The sequence below is a fragment of the Pelodiscus sinensis genome, chromosome 15 (genome assembly GCF_049634645.1).
Source record: "Pelodiscus sinensis isolate JC-2024 chromosome 15, ASM4963464v1, whole genome shotgun sequence".
Taxonomy (NCBI): Eukaryota; Metazoa; Chordata; order Testudines; family Trionychidae; genus Pelodiscus; species Pelodiscus sinensis.
The window spans coordinates 36,715,459-36,738,693 of NC_134725.1; the positions used below are offsets into that span (position 1 = coordinate 36,715,459).

Here is a 23,235-nt window from a genome sequence, read left to right on the forward strand (position 1 = left end):
CAGCATTAAAGGGCGGAGAGCATGCTTCACTAAGGGCGGCATTTTATTTCACTGCAGAGCCTGCCTTTCACCCTGAAGTACTTCGCAATCTACGTGCATGCAGAACCACTGAAAGAAGCTGCTGTGGGATAGGAGGACAGCAGCCAGCCAGCATAAAGCCTACTGTACAACTGGGAGCAACCCCTTTTCTTGCAAGTTCCATGGAACCTTCAGAGAGAGGGGCCATGGCCTTTAAGTTGTGTGGGAGGGGAGGCGGGTTACCAGTTCTTCCTCAAGAGGATGAAGGGTTAAGTATACCCTGCTGGGATTTGAATAGGGGTTTTTAGGAAGCATAGAACCCAAGAGCAACTATGAAACAGGTTTCATTGGAAAGCTCTTTAGAGATGTGTGCTGTATGAAGATGATACGACTGCAGGGTGGGGACTAGCCACCAACATCATTAGGACTCAGTTCCTGAGTCTCTTTCCCACAGGAAGCACCCACAGAAGGGGCCAAAACTAGTGTCCAAAGTTCAAGGGAAGCTGGTGGAGAATCCTCTCTATAGTGTTCTTATCACAGAGCATCTGGGAATAGCCAGCATGGGTTTGTGAAGAACAAGTCATGCCAAACTAATCTGATAGCTTTCTTTGATAGGATAACGAGCCTTGTGGATAAGAGAGAAGCGGTGGATGTCATATACCTAGACTTTAGTAAGGCATTTGATACAGTCTCGCATGATATTCTTATTGATAAACTAGGCAAATATAACTTAGATAGGGCCACGATAAGGTGGGTGCATAATTGGCTGGATAACCGTAGTCAGAGAGTTGTTGTTAACGGTGCTAAATCCTGCTGGAAAGGGATAACAAGTGGAGTTCCTCAAGGGTCTGTTTTGGGACATGTACTGTTCAATATCTTCATCAATGATGTAGATATTGGGATAGAGAGTACGCTTATTAAGTTTGCAGATGATACCAAACTGGGTGGGGTTGCAACTTCTTTGGAGGATAGGGACATAATTCAAAATGACCTTAGCAAGTTAGAGAAATGGTCAGAGGTAAACAGGATGAGGTTTAATAAAGAGAAATGCAAAGTGCTCCACTTAGGAAGGAACAATCAGTTCCATACATACAAGATGGGAAGCAACTGTCTAGGAAGGAGCATGGCGGAAAGGGATCTAGGGGTCATAGTGGTCCACAAGTTGAATATGAGTCAACAGTGTGATGCTGCTGCAAAAAAAGCAAATATGATTCTAGGCTGTATCAACAGGTGTGTTGTAAGCAAAACTCGTGAAGTCATTCTGCCGCTCTACTCTGCACTAGTTAGGCCTCAGCTGGAGTACTGTGTCCAGTTCTGAGCGCCACATTTCAAGAAATATGTGGAGAAATTGGAAAGGGTACAGAGAAGAGCGACAAGAATGATTAAAGATCTAGAGAACATGACCTATGAAGCCAGGCTTCATGAACTGGGCTTGTTTAGTTTGGAAAAAAGAAGATTAAGGGAGGACATGATAGCAGTTTTCAAATATCTAAAAGGGTGTCAAGGAGGAAGGAGAAAATTTGTTCCTCTTGGTTTCTGCGGACAGGACAAGGAGTAATGGGCTTAAAGTGCAGCAAGGGAGGTTTAGATTGGACATTAGGAAAAAATTCCTAACTGTCAGGGTGGTCAAATATTGGAATAAATTGCCAAGGGAGGTGGTGGAATCTCCCTCTCTGGAGATATTTAAGAACAGGTTAGATAGACATCTGTCAGGGATGGTGTAGATGGAGCTTGGTCCTGCCTTGAGGGCGGGGGGCTGGACTCGATGACCTCTCGAGGTCCCTTCCAGTCCTATGATTCTATGATAGTAGATGGGATGAGAGTGTGGGGGAGTCATGCAGGGATGAGGATGTATACTTCTTCAGAGAGCCCCTCACATGACAGCATCTGGAAGGTCGGAGGATCTGGTGCATTGATCCTTCCATTTACCTTCAACCCCCTCCCCCACCCCCACACACATAGTGAAGGACATGTTAATATCCCATGTAGGCTACTTGAACTATTGACCCCTCTTTGTTTTCCCACTCATGGTTTGGCTAGGTGCTGGGATCTAGTTTTGGCCCTGAATACATTAAATGTGCTCCTCACAAATAAAACTGCTGCAAGTCAAGCATTATATGGTATACTCTCCTTGCAGAATATCAGTTATAAGGCTGTAAACGCATTAGCAATTTTAGATTTGTTTATTGCAGTTTTATCCAAAAAATGTGGGGGGGGGGGGCATATTTAGGTAATTAATTTGTATATATTCCTCACATCCCTTCCACATGCAAAAAAATCTTTGAAGAACTTGCCAAACTAATGACACAATTTTAAAGAGCTGCAGGCGAGTGGTTTAGCTGTGCTGGTGAAACTTTTCAGTTAAGAGTTATGATGGCAATAATGAAGCACACCGACATCTAATCCATCCCAGAAAAATGTTCTCTCACAGTGACAAACTTCTCCACTAACTCAGGTTATCAGAGCTGAACTAGTACTCTAAACATATTGATATCAGTAGTACAGTCCTATTCGCAACCCCAAACTGGGAAAAGAAGCATCGAAGTCAGGTAGAAAAGCCATCATACTGGGTGCCACCATATCCATCCAGAGTTTGGAGAAGCTGGTATAAGCATAAGGATCCATGCACTCCTATAAACATAGTGAGAGGCAAATATGCCGGATATGAGTCTCTGAATGCCTTCTGCGTTGTGTTGGCGTAGCTGTTTTCTCCCAGCATGGCCTAGATGAGTCAGCTTGGCATCAGCCATGTGGGCCTTCCATACACGAGAAGGTGGGGTAGGCGTGAGTGCTTCAAGCTAGTTAGATGTTGCATGGTTGCTGAGGCTCAAAACCTGTTTGCTCCTGAACCAGTTAGGTTTCTGCAGAATCAGAGAAAAATAATGTTCCATGGCAGAAGCCACGAATCAAAGATTTGTTCTATTACACAAGATTTACTTATCACTGACAGCCACAAGTAGACACTGGGGAGAAGAAAGAATTGTTTCACTTCCTTTTAAAAGGAGGGATGTTCTAGGGATGCCTTGATAAAATAAAGTGATTGATAATGTTTTCCCAAGTGATGTTAGCCATCTCACCTCAACATTGAACATTTTTTAGCCTTTACAGAAAAAGAGAGAGAAAAATATGTTAAATATCCATGTAAGACTGTGGAGAGCCACTTGAATAGAACCAAAAACTGTTACCACAAAACAAAAAGCCCTTGCTGAAAACTCAGAAAACAAAGAAAAACACACATTTCACAAAATAAGCTGTTTCCTTTCAAGATTATACAAACCTTTTATAACATGGATTTGGTTTAAACCTTTGTAATAGGTCACACCACATTAAAAGTATTTTGCAGAGACCCACATACTAAATGAGGAATTTGAATAGTTTACGTTGCAATTAAGTTGTGAAGGAGGTTCTCTCTCTACTGGCTCTGGCAGCTCCTTGGTCTCTCAGGATTACAGAGTATACTTTTATGACCCAACATGAAAATCATCATAAAAAAAAGTTTAAATCAGCCCCTTTGGAAGTGAACATGACAGCAAGGATTTTAGTGGAAGACTTTTGCAGACAGTTCAGTGAAAACACCTCTGCTCAGTGAACAGTGGCAGTCAGAAAACAAAACAAAATGTTATGATGTTTAAGAAAGGGAAGAGGATACTTAGAATATTCAAGATTCACTAATATTTGTTAGTGTCTAAGATGCCACAAAATTGCTTGTCGTTTTTAAAGCTACAGACCAAGATGATGACTGCTCTGAGACTTAGAACACTGCAGTGCTAATATTTAAATCAATGATATGATACACACTTTACACAAACACAGTGCTCAATTCTAGTCACCCTATCTCAAAAGATACAGCTGAAGTAGGAGTGGATCCAGTGATGGGCAATAAAAAGATTAGACGCCAAGACAGACTCAGATAAGAGAATGAAGACACCATAAGCATTTAGCTTAGACAGGAGAAGTACGAAAGCAGTTATGATTAAAGGAATATAAAATAATGAGTTACACACAAGTAAAAATGGCACTTTTAGTACAAGAACATGAGCACATTCCATAAAACTGAAAAAATGTGAAGTGATAAAGAAACACTTTATTCAACACATTTAACCTAAGGAATGCAATGCCTCAAGGTATCACTGTTCCTAGTAGCTATATGAATGAAAGGTTTAACCCCCTTTTGCTTCATGGACTAACCGTTAACTACATGGATTAAAAAGGCACTTCTGGCCTGCATATTTCATACCCCAATTAAGTAGAGGGTTCACCAGGTTCTGTTAAGTATCAGACAATAGATGGACCACTGTCTGATCCGGTAAAGTAATGTCTATGCTCCTTAATAATGTTGCTATGAAGCCAGAATAACAGTTTTGGAGAAAGATCCCACATACATACTTTTATAGACTGCACTGTTCTTTTTTGTTTCCTCCCACAATCATCCTGAACCAATTTATTCTCTTGCAATGTCAATCTTATCCCCATTCCAAAATGACAGTCCTCTTGAAGAGAACTAAAACACTGTGAAACAAGAGTCACTGGAGTAAAACGATACATTCAGGGTCTATTTTTTCATTAGATAGCACATGACGTGATCAAGCTGCATCGCTCTACATACAGATACACCATTACTTTCATGTGATATATCTATATGACACCAGCCTATTCTTTTACACATTTTTATGTCACAGTTGCAAAGATGGTTGTGAAGCCTTCTAGGCCTGATGTTGTCAGTCTCTCCATGTCCTTCCGCCTAAGCAGTTATCCTGACTTTGGTGTTTGCCTTTGGGACAAAAGGTTTTGTAAACTGAGTGCCTATATTTATAATAGTACAGAAATAAGAATAATGAAGTAGGGTACCAGAGTTGGCCATCTATACAGCTTCCCTATAAAGTTATTTACCAGAGTTATAGTGGCCTCTTGCTGGTACAGAATCTTAAAATATCTTGATCTGTTTGTCAGAGGTTTGTTAGAATGTCTCCCCCATATTATACTCCAGCTGGTGAAGATAACAGGGCTCTGTCTGAAGTGCAAGCGGCTGTCTCCACCAGGAATAATTCAGGGTGATCTCAGAAAATGGCTGGAGATGTGACAGGAGCTGTTATTTCACTTGAGTTATTCTGGTATTATACCAGCATTTAATAGGTAGTGCCTAAAATGAAAGACTATCTGAAAGAACCCAACTGGAAGAGATCATCAGATTCTCAGGGTACAGAGAATTGCAGAACACTGAAACTGGAAGGGACCTGGAGAGGTCATCAAGTCCAATCCCCTGCTCACGCAGCAGGGCCAAGCACCATCTCTAGATCATCCCTACATGGATTTTAAAAAAACCAGAAACAAAGAGGCCTGGGTCAATTAATTTGGGCTCATGGTTCTCAGGCTCTCTACACTAAATAAGGATGAAACGCCCTGGAGCTTGGACTACAGCCCAAGCCTGATTGTCTACATAGCACTTTTTAACCTCGCAAGCCAACTCACCTCAGCTAGAGCAGTTGTGGCTATGTCACAGGGCATTTATCCCTTCCTAGACATGTGCTCAAAGACCTCAGGAAACAGGGTCTTTAAAAATCACACAAACACCTCAATTTTCAAATTTCATTCTTTAATTTTGCCACCTAACTGTTGCTAGACAGATACAGGAAGTAATCAATGCAATACCCCACTGAAATTTGAGATACGTGAGTATCTTAAGAAGCTACTAGGGTCTTGTGCCCCTTCTCACTACGCTCACCAACCCCCATCTCTGCGGCCAGACTTGGTCACCCCAGTCATGCCGGCCTGCACGCAGTACCCCTTGGGCGGCGAGCCAGATGTATTGGTGGCCACCACAGTTATGCTGAAGGCGGCGCTCTCGCATTTTGGCATGCAGAGCTGCGACTGCCCACTGGACTTGCAGGTGCTGAGGTGAGAGCAGTGTGGGGGCTGCAGCCTATTGGAGTTGCACTCTCCACTCAGGACATGGGAGCAGGCGCACTCCCCTCCCTAGCCCAGGGTAAGCCGCCCCAGAATCATTACTGCCCAGGTTCTGGCACTACCGTTGTGCTCTCCGCAACACAGGCTGGGCACGATCACTATTTGCTGGCTAGCGGCTGCCCAGGCGGGATGCTACTGCGGGAGGGAGATGTTGGGTGCAGGGTAGCTGTGGAAAGCCTACCCCCAACCATGGCCAAAGAGAGGTGAGTGGGGGGCACTGCAGAATCCAGATATGGGGAGGGGCTAGAGGCCAAAGGGCATGGGGCCATGCTGAGGCTGGGCATGGGAAGGGGCTGGCGCAGCACAGCGTACAGGGAGTATAGCAGGGACTGGGCAGGAACGGGATGGGACTGAGCAGGATGCAGCTACAGGGCCCACAAGCATGGGGAGGGACAGGACACAAATGTGGGGAGCTGCAGAGGACAGGCATCACAAGGGGCTGGAAAAGAGCAGAAGGCCCTCCTCATGCCCGACCCCTGTAGCGCTCCCCTGCCCACTGTGCCCCGACAACATCTCTTAATGCCTGGCCCTTGCAGAACTGCCCCCACCCACTGTGCCCCGTGAGCCCCTTCCCGTGCCTGCCCCAGCCCACGCAGTGTCCCCCACCCGCTGTGCCGTCTTTCCCTCCCCATACCCAACCAGTCCCTGCAGAACACCCAGCCCGCTGCAGCCTGACAACCACTCACTCTGCCCAACACATTCAGTGCCCCCCACCATTTCCCCTCCCCATGCCTGGGCCCTATGGTGCACCCCACTTGCTGCACCCTGCCAGCCCTACCCCATGCCTGCCCAGTCTCTGCTACTTCCTTTACTGGCCAAACCACTCCCCCAGCCACAAAGCTTGGCCCTCCCAAGTGGCCAAGTTGGGACGACAGCCCAAGTCCAGCCCTCCTCAGTGGCTGGATGAGAGCTGGGACTGCCAAGCTGTGGCCTCAGTTGTCCCCAGAAGCAAGGAGAAGAACTGGGGTCCCAGTGCAGCAGTCCCAGTTCTCTCCCCGGCCACTAGGGAGGGCTGAGGCCACAACGTGGCAGCCCCTGCTCTTCCCTGAATGCCAAGGAGGGCTAAGGCTGCAGTGCGGCAGCCCCGGCTCTCCCCTGGCCACCAGGGAGGGCTGAGGCCATGACGTGGCAGCCCCAGCTCTCCCCCCAACTACTGGGGATAGGAAGTGCTGAACCTGGGCTACAGTCTCAGCTCTCCATGTGGCCACTTGGGAGGGCCGTGCTGGGTATGGGAGGGGCTTGATTCCAGGGGCGGTGCTTCGCCCACAAGAGGCAGGGCTGGAGCTGGCCGTCCCCAACTGGGCTTTCACCCATCCATGCCTACCTCCCTCCCAGCCTGTGGTTGCTGATGACATCATTCTATCACCCTGTGAGAGAGAGAGAGAGAGAGAGAGAGAGAGAGAGAGAGAGAGAGAGAGAGAGAGAGAGAGAGAAACCTGATGGTAAAAGGATGGACCATCACTATAGCAAACTTGCAATTTCTTTGTGGTAGCACATAATATTCACCAAGTAATATTTTTTCATACGGAGCTGGTCCAAATTAGTCAAGCAAACCATTTACTGTGTTTCGTTTAAAGGAAGCACTGGAATGTTTACTGTGGCATGTAAGACTCCATGTAATGGCACCAGAAAATGGCATTTGTCATTTAGTTCTGAAGTAAGACTTCCCAGGTTCAATCTGGTTCATAAATATTGCTGAGATATTAGCTTCACTCTGCCAAAGCACCAAGAAACTTTCAAAAGCACTTACCTTGTGCAATGGCAGCACCAGGAATGCTCCACCACCACTAGCTTCTATGATTATTGCAACAAATTTGGGGTTTACTGCACAAAACGAACTATCCCAGGTAACACGGGAAACCCGGATGTCATCATAACTCTGGTCATTTTTCACTGCTTGCCCAAAAACATGCCGAAATTTGCTCTGTCGTACCACTCGCCTCATTGTGTCTGAAATGAAAGAAAACAGAGGTTTCAGAAGCATTTGATCAATTAAGTGCATGCTATCTGGCCTGTTTTTCTAGAACCCATTGGCCCATATTTGCTAGTGAACTCACCAAAAATCCAGCCAAGTACCTGGTATTGCAGGAGATGCAGCAGCTTTCATTCATTACTCCTATGCCTAGAGATGCCCATTTTCAAAACTTGCCCACTCTACAGTTTAAACAGTGGTAGTAACAACTTGTTTTAAAACAGAAAGTTCCATTTTTTTAAAAAAATATGACTTCAGAATAACACTGACTTGTACGAAGAACATCAGAACTTGACTTTTTTTAATACTGTCTCATGACAAGAATGGCACATTTTCCACAAAAAATAGCATTTCCCTATTGTTGATTGTATTCCTTTAATTGTTGTAAAAGGAGCCAACACAATGGGGGGGAGGGGGCTTACACAAGTTTCTACGTATTTACCAACTGTTTGCAGACACGAGTGGAAAATGTTTTTTATTTGCTTTCCAGGAGAGATGTAGATAAAACACAAGCTCTCAGAAACAGACAATTCTGTGAAGTGGTTTCACAAGTTAGCTAGCTTACTCTCTGCTCATTCAAAAATCTCACAGAAAGTAAGTTTGTTTCCTATGCTGGAAGAAGTAAGGGAAGCAAATGAATTACTTCAAATTAACTTGGTTAGCTTGTTTGCATTGATCCTCCTTCACACAAGAAACTAATTGTCTTGAATTAGAAATCGAGGAAACATTGAATGGCACGGAAAACTCCTGCCCCTGCATAGATGGGAAGAGGTTAATACTTCTTAGGAACACTGGTTCTCAGTGGCAAGGAGTGGCAGTATATTATGCATTAGCATCTCCAAATTCCATATCTCTTCTGAAACTTACCAAACATCAAAGGTGTCTTCACATTTTAAGAGATTTTCTCGTCCACAATTTAACAGTTCACAGATAAGTGAGGAACCTCCACCTACCTTCTTAACCTAAGTGACAACTACTTCTACAGTACCTAACCCCTGAATGACAGAAATTGGAGTCCTGCTCTAAATTTGCCTTTCCATGGGTCCATAGCGACACACCAGGATGGGGAAAATGCTCTTTCAGTTCATCAAGCTACTTGTTGAGGAAATATTGGTTCCATTTATTCCAAAGTGAAGTGGTAAGCTGAAATGCTTTTGCACTAAAGAGAGTGGGTATGCTTGTGTGTGCACAGTATACCTGCATGCAAAAATTTTGAAAGGTCACAACGTAACACATTCCATTTTTAACTTTCAGAACTCTGCCTGCAAGTACTCTGCAAGCCAGGCTTTAAATGTACTTATTTGTAGAAAGTCTGGGTGCTAAAATGTTAATGGTCCAATTAGCCAAGAAGTCATACAATTAAAAGAATGATTAAAGCATTCTTAATAACTGAGGGAGGATGTCAAATTTCCAAATATGAGAAATTGTCTGCAACTTGTTTCCTGCAAAATCCTCATGTCTGTGGTGACAATCAAACACAGAGCACCAGAACTCTGAATGGGACATCTGCCTCAAATATAAAAATCTACACATTATGCAGACAATAAACATAAAGTTCAATGGTAACACTGGTTAAATCTGCCAGACTGACAGTGCTGGAGAACAAAGCCTTTAGTCCACAGAGATATACGCCAGGCAGCAAAGCCAAAGCAGTGAGCAGTCACTTCTACTGACTGCTACACATTGCCGAAATAAGGCAGGGGCTCAGCCTCCTCATCCAGGACTTGCAGGTTTCCTTTCAAATCCCAATAATATGTGTCCCAATTACAGTGGTGATTTTGGCATTGTGGATCTGTCTATCTAGGAATAGGACAGAAGTCATAAACTTCTTTCCCAGGGGCCAAACAGCTGTCAGATGGTAATGACTAACGGCCACTGATGACCTTAACTGAGTTCAAACCAGTGACCTAGAAATAAAAAGCTCTCCATATTATTCCAAATCTGTTGAGCTGTCCAATCCACACACAGAGTATTTCTCACTACTATTACTTTTGTCATACTAGAATCAAGCAGTTATAGAGGATATAGCAGGCTATCAAGAACATAAATGAAAACATCCAAATATTTAGCCTCTCTCTCACTCCAAAGAAAACTAAGCATGGACAGGAATATTTACTGCTTATTATCCTTCAAAAGTCTCTTCTCCATCAGATAACTTAATCCAAACCACTGTGTAGATCATGGATAGATTCACCTATTTACAAATTTGTCCAATTCAACCAAGAAATCTCAGCGATTGTTTAAAATAGCACACACAGTCTCGCCTATGCATGTTAAGGAGGGAAGAAGGCTGTTTTCTGAAGGGGTTTATTAAAATTTCCCAAAATAAATTAGCTGTTTTAAATTACAGAAGTGCCACAGATAACATTTTATTACCAACAGCTGTAGCTTCAAAGAAAAGCAGCTGTAGTTTTAAAAATAAAATGTTGTGGACAATTGGTGAGTTTGAGATCTATAGAAAAGTAGCACTAAAAATTAATGAGTTAATCCCACACATATATTCCTGCATATTTATGTGTTGAAAAAAAAATAAAATTAAAAAAAGACCAGATTCCCAAGATCTACTCATCTGGCATAGAAGCTGCAATCATAAGGAACAGAAAGCAGTTTCTTTTCAGCCTCAACTAAAAAATACTCAAAATTAAAAACCCAGCCCACTAACATGAGTAACTTTTTATACACATAAGCCACAGCAGCAGCATGATATATAATAGCAGGATCTTTGCAGCAGCCTCAATTGAACAGTTGAAGCCTAACATAAAATAATTTTCATCCAGAAGGAGTTCAGAGCACATTAGAAACAAGCTGATTTACAAACCAGGCAGATATTCCATCACTCATTACTGAAATATATGCATCTGTGGGGTGAAACACCACAGCAACTCTGCCAACAAAACTGCAGTATTGTTGGCAGAGAGGAAGGGAACAGCGAGCTGTCCCGAGCTGAACTAACCGGGGGATTCTCTAAATCAAGGGTGGGGAACCTTCTTCCTACTAGTGGCCACTGACACCCCTCTCCCCCCAAAAAATCAGTTGCAGGGGGAATGGGAGTGCAGAGGCTGGGAGCTTCCCCTAGACTTTGACATTAGGGTTGCCAAATTTCCTGACCGGACACCACTGCCTCGAATAGCAATGGCATCCAGTTGGGAAAGTTGGCGATCTGGTAATTGGGAATGGGGCCAAAAATGACGGGTTCAGAGTGCAGGAGGGGAACCAGGCTAGAGCAGAGGGTTGGGGTGTAGGAAGGCTCCAACTGGGGGGTGCAGGCTCAGTGGTGCAGCCAGGGATGAGGGGGTTGGTTCTGGATTTAGTTGAAATGTGGAAGATGGCCCAGAGCAGGAGTGTGGAAGCGGATGTGCCTTCTGAGTGGGAGTTAGGATGCTGGTGTAGGCTCAGGGAGGAAGCTCAGGGATGGAGCAGGGGTTGGGGTAAAGAGTGCTTACCTCCAGCAGCTCCTGAATTTGGAAGTGGCTGGCATGTCCCTGCCATCCCAAAGGCAGGGGTTAGGGGCACAGCTCCACATGCTGCCCTTGCCTGCAGATGCTGCCGCCACAGCTCCCACCCCCTGTGATTCCCAGCCAATGGGAACTGTGGCCAGCACCTGCAAGTGAAGGTAGCATGTGGAGCTTCCCAGACTACCATAACCAGATGCTCACAATTCCAGTCCTGGAGGGAGGGGGAAGAGGTAGGCTCAGGGTTGCTGGCCCACAGTGCAGAGACTTCCTGCTGGGTGGATGAAATTAAGCAGGGAGCCAGATCCAGCCCGTGGGCCAGACGTACTCCACCCTTCTTCTAAATAGACTTCTCTGTCATAATTCACGGTGGGATTCCAACAAGACAAAAAGATGACAACAAGCATACGGTCTGAGAAGTGCGGTGGGAATTTTAATGACTCCGAACAGTTAGAAGTGTGCACAGCAGGTGACTGACTCAGGAGACTAGTTGCATTCCCAGTTTTGCCATTAACTCACTGTGGAATCTCAAGCAAGTCACTTGTCTATGCCAGACAAAATGGGAACAAAATGCACCTGTCACGAGCATTTCCAAATGCTAGAATAATGGCCCCCAAGAAGGGCCAATGATTGTAGAAGTAAGTTGTCTAGGTCTCAGTAAAGATGCTTCATGTAAAAAAAATCAGTACCTCATCTAATTAGTAATTCACTTTATTAAATCTTTTCACTCGGATTAATACAACTTCTAAAGAGTCCCTTGTTTCATAATGTGGTAGAGTCTCAGTCACAGCCCAAAAAAACCCAATGTGCTAGGAGCAGTACAAACAAAGAGTTTCAATACAAAAAGCTACTTTTGGGAGACCACAGGGTCAGTCAAGATCAGCCATTATTTGCATGATTCCAGGAACCTGAAGGGATGCACAATTAAAATACCTGCTTTTACCCTGGTTTTTTTAATGTTGCAGCTTAAAAATGGACACTACATCACGATAGGTAAAATGTATTCAATGAAGGTATTCCTGCCCACAAAATCTTCTGCTCCAACTATAAGAGCTCAAGAGCTTCATTTATTTTATCTTACCTGGTGTTTTAATCTTACCAGGATATACAAATATTGCACTTAGGAATTACCGTATATACTCGAGTATAAGCCGACCCGAATATAAGCCGAGGCACCTAATTTTACCACAAAGAACTGGGAAAAAATATTGACTCGAGTATAAGCCTAGGGTAGGAAATGAGGCAGCTACTGGTAAATGTAAAAAATGAAGATAGATACCAATAAAATTACATGAATATTTATTTCAAAGAAAAACAATAACCTAGCTCTGTAAGTGGAAAAGGGGGTCAACAAAAACAATATGGTATCAAAAATACCGTAACTTTAAAAGTACAACAACCTTAGCTCAATCAGCAACCAAGCTCAATCAGCTCCCCATAGCTCTTTTCCTCAGGTGTCCCGGCTTCCTAGCTGTTTTCGTGTTTTTAGCTGAGGGAAACTTGCAGATGGCAACTCCCTCTCCACATATACCATTCCCCCGACACAGAGGATAAAATACTTCCACAATCCCTGGGCAGATCCTGCTTTCCATAAGGATTTTATCCTTTCCATTCAGGCCCCTTACCTTATCTCTTCTCTTCAGCCTGCGCCGAGCCGCGCTTCTGCCTCCGGACCCGCCCCCTGCCCACAGCACAGTGACAAGCCAATCACTGGCAGTCACTGTGCAGCCAACAAGCCTATGTATGTGCGCTGTTCATCGCACATACATAGAGCTTTCAGACCTCAGAAATTGACACGAGATACTTTGATGATGAATTTACAGCGCAGTCCATAACAATAACACCTCCTGACATACGACAACCTGGATGCCTTAGAACCTGACCAGCATACTCACTTTCCTCAGTTCTCGAGACGCTGACTCGAGTATAAGCCGAGGGGGGCATTTTTCAGCACAAAAAATGTGCTGAAAAACTTGGCTTATACTCGAGTATATACGGTACCTAAACTCATTGGTGGGGAGAAGACAGAGGGTTGCTCTCAAAAAATATCAAGAGTTGCAATAACGAGACATAACTAGAAGTGTGCATGCCCAGCTCAACTATTTCTCTCACCTGGTAAAACATCCCATAGGTAAAATGCTCAAGTTTTATTTGCTCATTTACCTAGAGTGAGTAATTTTTTCTGATGAACCAGTAAAATATTAGTCATCCAGATAAAACAGGTGGACAGGCTTTGTGTAAGTTTTCAAGGTTGCAATACTGTTCTTTGATTAGTATTCTTCCCACTCCATGGAGGGTCAAAACACTTTTTAAAACCCTATGTATTAGGAAAGGTAAGCCAGTACCTAAACCTGTGTTCCTGCAAGTAACCTCAAATTGGACACTCAGCACTATATACAGAAATTTTGCAATATGCCTGCTTTTGCAGGGAACAGGGATAGGATAGTAAAATGTAAGGTTTACTATATGTAGCCTGGACAAAAATTCCACCTGACCCAGAATGAGACCCCACTAAAAGAGTCAAGTTCTTCAGCTCAAAGATGCCTTTAGTTCTACTATCCCTGCCAGGCCAACTGCTGAAAAATTCCCTTCTCCCTAAGGTAAATTCCCCCACTTCAGTCATTTGAGAGAGGATTTATAAATTAGCCTCATTTTTAACAGTGCAATAAAAGCAAAGACTATCTAGTAAGTTTCCTCACTCATTTAAGATCTTTTTGCTCAGGACGCATAGCTTTGTTACCCTCTTCCTCAACCCAAAATGCATTGTTCAACAGGAACCTTTTGTCTACAATGAATCCATGCTGAACACACTCACTAAGCCCCTCATGTACACAGCAAAGGGAGTGATTCTCAGCTTTGGTTCACAGTCATTTTGATCTCATTCTTTTCTGTAGCAGGAGTGTCAGGGAGGGAGAGAGAAACCTGCTGGCTCTAGTTATAAAGAGCACCAAGAAAAGCAATCAGATAAAATAAACAAGCCAATGAAGAGTTTTCTTTCCCTGCAGTTCCAGCCTATAGAATCTTAGAACACTAGAACTGGAAAGGACCTTGAGAGGTCATTGAGTCCTGTCCCATGCCTCATGGCAGAACCAAGCACCATCTAGACCATAATGGTCCATCTAACTCAGTATCCTTTCTGCTGACAGTGGGCAGTGCCAGATGCCCCAGAGGGGATGGACCGAAGACAATGATCAAGCAACCTTTCTCCTGCCATCCGTCTCCAGCCTTTGACAAACAGAGGCCAGGGGCACCCATTCCTTACCCCCTGGCTAATAGCCTTTTATGGACCTTAACCTCCATGAATTTATCTAGCTCTTTTTTAAAATCTGTTATAGTCCTAGCCTTCACAGCCTCCTCTGACAAGGAATTCCACAGGTTGATTGTGCACTGTGTGAAGAACTTTCTTTTATTAGTTTTAAACCTGCTACCCATTAATTGTATTTGGTAGCCTCTAGTTCTTATATTATGGGAACAAGTAAATAACTTTTCTTTATGCACCCTCTCCACACCACTCATGATTTTATATACCTCTATCATATCCCCCCTCAGTCTCCTCTTTACCAAACTGAAAAGTCCCAGTCTCTTTAGCCTCTTCTCATATGGGACTCATTCCAAACCCCTAATCATTTTAAGTTGCTCTTTTCTGAACCAAAATATTTCTAATGCCAAAATATATTTTTTGAGGTGAGGAGACCACATCTGTACACAGTATTCAAGATGTGGGCGTACTATAGACTAATATGGGGCAGTAAGATAGTCTTCGTCTTATTTTCCACCTCTTTTTTAATAATTCCTAGCAGCCTATTTGTGTTTTTGACTGCCGCTGCACACTGGGTGGATGTTTTCAGAGAACTATCCATGATAACTCCAAGATCTCTTTCCTAATTAGTTGTAGCTAAATTAGCCCCCATCATATTGTATGTATAGTCAGGGTTATTTTTTCCAATGTGCATTATTTTACACTTACCCCCATTAAATTTCATTTCCCATCCTCATATATGTCTATCCAAACTGCTCTTAAATATCTTTAGAGATGGAGATTCCATAACCTGCCTAAGAAATTTTTTCCAGTGTTTAACCATCCTGACAGTTAAGAAGATTTCCCTAATGTCCAACCTAAACCTCCCTTACTGCAGTTTAAGCCCATTGCTTCTTGTCCTATCATCAGAGGCCAAGGAGAGCAATTTGTTCCTCCTCTTTGTGACACCTTTTTAGGTACTTGAAAACTGCTGACATGTCCCTTCTTAGTCTTCTCCTTTCCAAACTAAACAAGCCCAATTCTTTCAGTCTTCCCTCATAGCTCATGTTCTCTAGACCTTTAATCATGCTTGTTGCTCTTCTCTGGACCTTTTCCAATTTCTCCACAACTTTCTTGAAATGTGGTGCCCAGAACTGGACATAATACTCCAAGTGAGGTCCAATCAGTGCAGAGTAGAGCAGAAGAATTACTTTTCGTGTCTTGCTCACAACTCTCCTCTTAATGCATTCCAGAATCATATTTGTTTTTCTGTAACAGTGTCACACTGTTGATCTCATTTAGCTTGTGGTCCACTATGACCCCATAGAACCCTTTCTGCAGTACTCCCTCCCACACAGTCGCTTCCCCTTCTGTATGTGTGAAACTGATTGTTCCTTCCTAAGTGGAGTACTTAGCAAAGTTAGTTCATAGTCATCAAGTGAGTCAGACTACAGGAACAGAAGGCAACTCTTAGTAGGAATGTGGCGATAAACCAGTTACCTGACATGTATCACCCAGGTGATGCTTACCAGATACTAGTTAACCCATGTCTGGGCAAAAAACCCTCACTGGATCAGGCCCAAAGACGCAGTAGGGAGCCTCAAGCAGACTCCCCTGCTTACCCAACACCTTCCTCATTTCCCCCTCCCCAGAAAAGCAGCCGCCGCAGCTGTTTTTCTCTCTCAGCTGTGAGCCCAGAAGAGGAAGGGGTGGTGCTGCATTCGCTGCTCCCACCCCCAGCACAATTCTATTGGCTGATTTCTGGCCAATGGGAGCTGCCTCTCTGAAGAACAGGCAGCATGAAGCACCAATTCCCCCCACCCTGCGCAGTCTTATTCACCAACACACACAGCCCCTGCCATCTGTGTGGGGGCAGGGCAGGGAGGGAGCCTGCCTGAGAAACGTCCTGGGCTGCTGGCCAAGAGTCACCCAAGTAAGTCTCCTGGCCAGAGCCTGCCTCTGGCCCCCATCTCTCCCTCCTCCCCAACCCTCTGCCCCCCACTCCTGCCCCTCTACCTCACATAAGCCAAACCCTCTGTCCCCCTCTGAACCCATACCCCCTTCCAGACCCTGCACTCCAATACCCTGGTCAAGGTCACAACCCAAACCCCTGTGCCTCAGTCCCCTACCCCAGGTCACAACCACTTCCTTCACCCAAACTCCCTCCCAGACCCAAACCACCTCCTGCACCCAAATCCCTTACCCCAAGCTTCCATCTACTGCCAACCTTCATCCCAGACCCCACACCACCTCCAGTAATATCATGGCAGAACACAGCCCTAGACCACTTTCCAAAAATCTTGGAGTGACCTCTCCCTCAAAAATTATTGCCCACCCTGATTAACCAGTACCCGGAGCAGTCCCAGCCCATGGCCTAGTGTAAGTAGAAGGCTGCTGCAGGCCTACAGGAGTTGGGAGCTGGCTGCCTGTGCGCAAGCATGGAAGGGAGCAGAAGTCATTAACCCTGAAGGCTGGGAACTGCTCCAGTGTGGGACTCCACTTAATGGGCTAAAGGTTTAACTGGTTAACTGTTGAATCAGGATTTTATATCCCTCACTCTTAGGGGAGAAAAGTTCCTCTGTCTAGCAAAGTGGATACATTTTTTTACTCTGTGATTAGTAGATAAACCCTAACATGTACCTCTAGCCATTCACCATTTTAAAGGATGGATTTAGTCCTTTATCAAATAAGCAAAATATAATAGGATGCACCTACCTAATGCAAGCTGGAACCCTGGGTGATTTACTTAGGCAGGTTAGCACATCATGAAATGTCCTTTGTTCATTCACTTCACTAACGGCAGTTTTATTTACCAATGCTATTTCTATAAGGACACTGTAGCATTTCCTAAGCACAAGTCAGAAAACTTGTTACAGCACTGTTTATTTTAAATCTCTGCTGAGAAACAGGAAGAGAATAGCAGGGCATGTGTGCTAAATATGGAATATTTGTCTCAGCAAAGTAGAAATTAGGAGGGTTAAAGATACCACTCCTACTTCAAGGGGTTTTAATATTGATTGCCTTACAACCATAAGTACAATTAAAATGCAGCTTTATAGAGGATATTAATGGAAATGCTGGCAGACCTCTAACCATACATGGAGCTCCCATGTGAGGCTTTATAATACAGACAAAACATCGTACAAAGTTCGCTGAATGGGCATCTAGATGAACACCCTTCAGCTTTTAAATACTAAGAGGCTTGCAGCCAAGCTATCTTTGGTTACATCCATCTTAACCTGATGGATGTCAGAATTCATCATACGAGCAGAGTTCTGGGAACAGAATCTTATGCCCTGCAACAGAGTTTAAGTGGATCTTAGAAATCAGTTGGATGTTTAAGAAAAGATTAGATCAACACCTGCCAGGGCTGATCTGGGATACATTTGGTACTGTCTCTGCATGCCAGGCTTGAACTAGGGCACCTTTCAAAGTCCCTTCCAGCCTCAGACTTCTACTTCTCGGATTTCTAAGGTTGACATGGCAAATGTCAGCACAGTACTATATTCATTCAATTTCCTTCTGATCTCCCATCACGAAGAGTCACAAGAATTACCCTGGATTTGCCCATTTTCCTGTTTATAAAGGAGACTTACATGTCTTAAAAGTCCAACAGATGGATTTCTGTGGCTTGGAAGTTTTCAGCCCTCTTATTAGAGAGGAAATACATCCTGCTAGGGAACAGCTTACAGGAAAACCCCCCATGAATGACAAAATCCTGTTCAACCCATGCGGATGTGATCCTTTGGGAGGGCGACACTCAAAAAGAATGGCTGGTTTACAATATTAATTCAGCCAGAGGCCATTTTCAACAAAAATGATTTGCAAACCAACTTTAAGGGAAGAGCTTCTTTGCAGAATCTCCTTATAAAAGGTTGGTACCTTTGATGTGAAAGAAGGACAGTTTTCTTCCATTCAAGATTCCCAGTAAACATAAGGAAAGTTACATATTTTGTGGTACCCACCTCCCAAGGCTTCATTCAGCACTGGAACCTTGCAACCCTGGAAACAGCACAGAGAGCTATATATACACGGTCTTTGAGACAATCAGTTTAAGAAAAGCAAAAAGCAAGACAAGACAATCATATATATTTTAAGCAAGGCTGGTAGCACTCATTACTATTCAGGTTTTCTGGCACTGCTCCTTATAAGAAGAAATTACTAAGTCTGTGCAGTAATGATGGTTCTTCGAGATGTGTCTCTCTGTGGGTGCTGCTCCACTCAGGTCTTGGCGCATTTTCATGCCACTGGTCAGAGATTTTTGCATAGCAGTGCCTTCCCACAACACGCATGCACAGTCACGATCTCATGCTGTTTTCATGTGTTAGGTGCGCATGAGCCTTCCTCTGGCTTTTTTATACTGGAAATCCGATAAAGGGTTCCAAGCACAGGGGAAGAAGGGAGGATAGTGGAGCACCCACAGAGGCACGCATCTGAAAGAGCCATTGTTACTGCACAGGATGAGTAACTTCTTCTCCTCTGAGTAGTGTTCCTATGAGTGCTCCACTCAAGTGACTAAGTAGCAGTACCTGCCATACAGGGGTAGGCAATGGGAGTCACTTATGTGAAGAAGCAAGATCCGCGTCTGCTAGCGTGGTGGTAGGTATGGGTCCTTTCTGCAGGGCATAATGTTGTGCGAAAGTATGCTAGGAAGACCATGTCGCTGCTCTACAAATGTCTCTTAGTGGCACATTATGCAGGAAAGCAGCTGATGTGGCCATTGCATATGTGGAATGTGTCCTAGTAATCTGTGGTGGTTCTTTTCCACAAAGTTGGTAAGCCATGTATATGTAGCTTGCAATCCACTTGGAAATCCACTGCACAGAGATTGCTGTTCCCTTGTGGGGACTGGACAAAGAGATGAAGAGTCTGATTTCCTACTCTCCTTGGTTCTAAGTAAAAAGTGAGGGCTCGTCTGGCATCTGGGATGTGAAACATGGATTCTCTCAGAGAGATGTGAGGTTTAGGAAAGAACATGGGTAAGTATATGGGTTCATTCAGGTGAAAGTCCAATGTAACTTTGAGGAGGACCTTGGGATGAGGGCTGAGCATAATCCTATCTTTAGCAAAGATAGTGTAAGGTGGGTAAGCCACAAAGGCTGCGATTTTGCCCATTCATCTCACAGATGTTATTGCCACTATGAAAGCCAATTTCATAAATAGGTATTGCAGTGAAGCCATGGCTAGTAGTTCAAAGGGTGGCCTAGTAAGTGTGTCAAGCACGAGATTTAGGTCCCAAGATGGTAGAGGGGGTATAAATGTGGACATGTTTTTTGCAAGCCTATTAAGAAGCACTTTGTCATCGGATATGCGAACAGTAACAGATCATCAACTGGTTTGGGGGAAGCTGTGATAGAGAGATGTATGCAAACCGAGCTCATGGAGAAGCCTGCATCACTGAGATCCATCAAGTACTCCAGTACGGTAGGTATGGGAGCAGTGTTTGGTTATAATTGATGAATCCTACACCACTTCTTTCCATTTATTTTGGTAGGTGCATCTTGTGGAGGAGCATCAACTATTTAGTAGAATCCATATAGCTCTCTCCAAGCAGGTAAATTCTTCATTTTGGAACCATGGGGAAGCCATGCCATGAGTTTCAGGGTTTTGATGTTCAGGTGGTGGATCTTTCCTTGGTGTTGAGTCAGCAAGTGGGGACTCATGAGGAGAGGAATCTGATGAGTTATTGATAGATGATGTAGGAAAGGGAACCAACGTTATCTTGGCCAGTAGGGAGCTATCAGAACTACTGCAGCCCAGTCCAAGCGGATCTTATTGATTATTCTGGAGCATAAGGGAATCATTGGGAAAGCATAGAGTAAAGGAGCGATCCAGCAAATGGTGAAAGTGTCTCCCTCTGATCTCTTGCCCTGCCCTACTAGGGAACAGAATCCGTAGCATTTGCGGTTGGTTGATCTATGATCGGGAATCCCATTGTTGGAAAATTGGGAGGAGAACATTGAGACTGAGTTCCCATTCATGTTGTTCGGAGAAGTCTCTGCTCAGTTTGTTGGCTATGGTATTCTGTTGTCCTGGTATGTAAGTGGCAGTTGGGGTTTTCTGGTTCTTGCGGCACCAGTTCCAAAATCTGATTGCCTCTGCACATAGTGAGCATGATTGGACATCCTCCTGTCGATTGATATAGAACACAGAGGGTGTGTTGTCCATGAGGACACGAATAATTCTGCCCTTTATAAGGGAAGGTAGTGAGCGCATGCTTTTCAGGTGGCCCTGAGTTCCAGGATGTTGATATGGACAGGAGTTGAGACCACCTGCCCTGTACCGTTCTTGTGCCACAGTGGGTGCCTCAGCCCAGAAGTGATGCATCAGTTGTGCTCACTACTGATGGGTCTGGGTGATGGAAAGGTACACTGGATAGCAGACTGTGTGGAGAGGTCCACCGGTATTTATTTATTTAATTTATTTATTTTACCCTACCTCTCTATTTAAAATATTCTAGGAGGCTTACAAAAAAATTTTAACACAATAAATAAATGTATATAAAGTAAAATACAAGATCCTAAAGTGGGAGAACATAAAACCTCAAGAGGAGGGGGACACATGCATATATACACTTAACCAATAAAAGCACGGGTAAAAAGGGTGGCCTTGGCCTGGCATCAAAACAATGCCAACATTGGTGACAGAGGAATATCCCAGAGGAAAGAATTCCATAGCCCAGGGACAAAGGCTGAGAAGGCCCTGCTCCATACAGATGTTAACCATATCTCCATAAGTGAAGGAACACAGAGAGCACAGCCTCTCCAGCTGACCTCAATCCCTGGACAAGTTAGTATAGGAGGAGACAGTCTTTCAAATACTCCGGTCCCGACACATGTAGGGCTTTATAAGTCATAACCAAGACCCTGAATTGTGCCCAGAAACATACCAGAAAGCCAGTGCAGCTGGCGGAGCACAGCATAATGTGCGCTGTATAATGAGTGTTAGTTAAAACATGAGCAGCCACATTCTAGACTAGCTGAAGCTTCTGAAGCCCTCACATCTTTCCATGTACCCCCCAGACTCCCTTCCTGATGTAAAATAAAATACAAGTTTTTTCATAAACGCAAACTGTCTTTATTTAACAGAACTGGGCGGAGGAGAGGGTTGAAGCTCTGATGAGACTGGGGAAAAGAGGCGGGAGAGGGGAGGAGAGCGGGTGGGGGAGAGGAAGGGGAAACCTGGGAGGAGGGAGCTGGAAGGGGGAAGCAAGGAGAAGAAGGGGGAGGGGAGGGAAAGTTCAGTGGTGGGGGTCTCGCCAGACCAACTTGATTTTCATGCAAACCTGCTCCTGGGTTCACATGTGGCCTTTGGTGTCCAGGCTGGCAGCTATCTTACCATAGACAGCCGCGTTCCTCCATCTAGTGCGGAGATTATGGACATTGGGGGCATCCCCCCCCCCCCAAACCTGAATAAGGTCCATGATCTCCACCCTGAACCAGGAAGGCACCCGCCTTCTCCAGGCCCTGGCAGGCTGCTTGGAGCTGGCAGACTGCTCCTGGGGAACGGTGGAGGGCTAGCTGCTAGTGGCTTGCTGGCTCATGTTTTGGGGCCACTGGGTCACAGGCAGTGACTGCTGGCTCTGGGCTGGTAAGCTTGGAGCTGGCACAGGCACTGTGGCCAGAGTCAACCCCTTTAATGGCTCCGGGGAGGGAGGAAGGGAGAGGAGTGTTCTTGGTTGAGGCTGGAGTGGCAACCAGGGCACCCTGGTAAGGCTGGAGGTCCCCTATTTCAAAATAAGTGTCTACACAGCACTTATTTTGAAATAGCTATTTCAAATTTGGCATTATTTCTCATAGAATGAGGTTTACCACATTTGAAATAAGCGCTCCGTTATTTCGAATTTATTTCAAAATAGCAGTTTGGCTGTGTAGACACTAGGAAAGTTATTTCGAAATAAGGGCTGTTATTTCAAAATAACTTTGCTGTGTAGACAGATTGACAAAGCTGTATAATAATGCTTAACTCCTACAAATATATACAATAATAATAACTACATGGGTTACAAACTGGCAATATTATCACCTTATGCATCCTATGCTAAGGTGGTGGTCTAAACTAAAGTGCAATTGCTAACTATATTAACAAGCACGTTTGTAAATCAGATACTGGGTAATTCTACCAAACAGCTCCTGGGTGCCAAACGTATTTCTTTGGGAGGTCCTGAAATGAGTGACTTTTTACAGTATGATGCAGTACACTTCAAAAGGGAAAAATACCTGTATGCGTTGGGCCTCTGAGGATCATTTACTTACCGTTAGTTCGGATGGTACAGACTGGACTATTTAAAAAAAAAAAAAAAAAAAAAAAAAAGAATCACTACCTAGACAATACAGCATGTCTAGTTGCATTTAAATGTGTAACATTTGCCCTAATTCCATAGCAATACAAGCAAGCAAAATAATTAAAGTATTGTCAAGAAGATACTGATTGCATGGATAGCTAAAGGACAAGGGAAAAAGCTACTTAAAAAACCTTGACCCCAACTTTGATGTGGAGAAAATATACCATATAAAACAGAAACTAAGTTCTTAGTAAAAAATTATGCAGGAGACTATACAATCTACACTTCCACAGACAGATTTCATAAC

At 44.2% G+C, this 23,235-nt stretch overlaps 1 protein-coding gene across 5 annotated transcripts in view; it reads right to left on the bottom strand.

Annotated features, from left to right (window-relative positions):
• The window catches only part of CORO1C (coronin 1C), a 95,971-nt gene that overhangs the window by 41,608 nt on the left and 31,128 nt on the right, over nt 1–23,235 (bottom strand). For all 5 annotated transcript variants that reach the window (XM_006112594.4, XM_006112595.4, XM_075898777.1 and 2 more), the window contains exon 2: nt 7,733–7,932. In XM_006112594.4, coding sequence (XP_006112656.4) covers nt 7,733–7,932 — 200 coding nt within the window. The remainder of the gene's footprint in view (nt 1–7,732; nt 7,933–23,235) is intronic.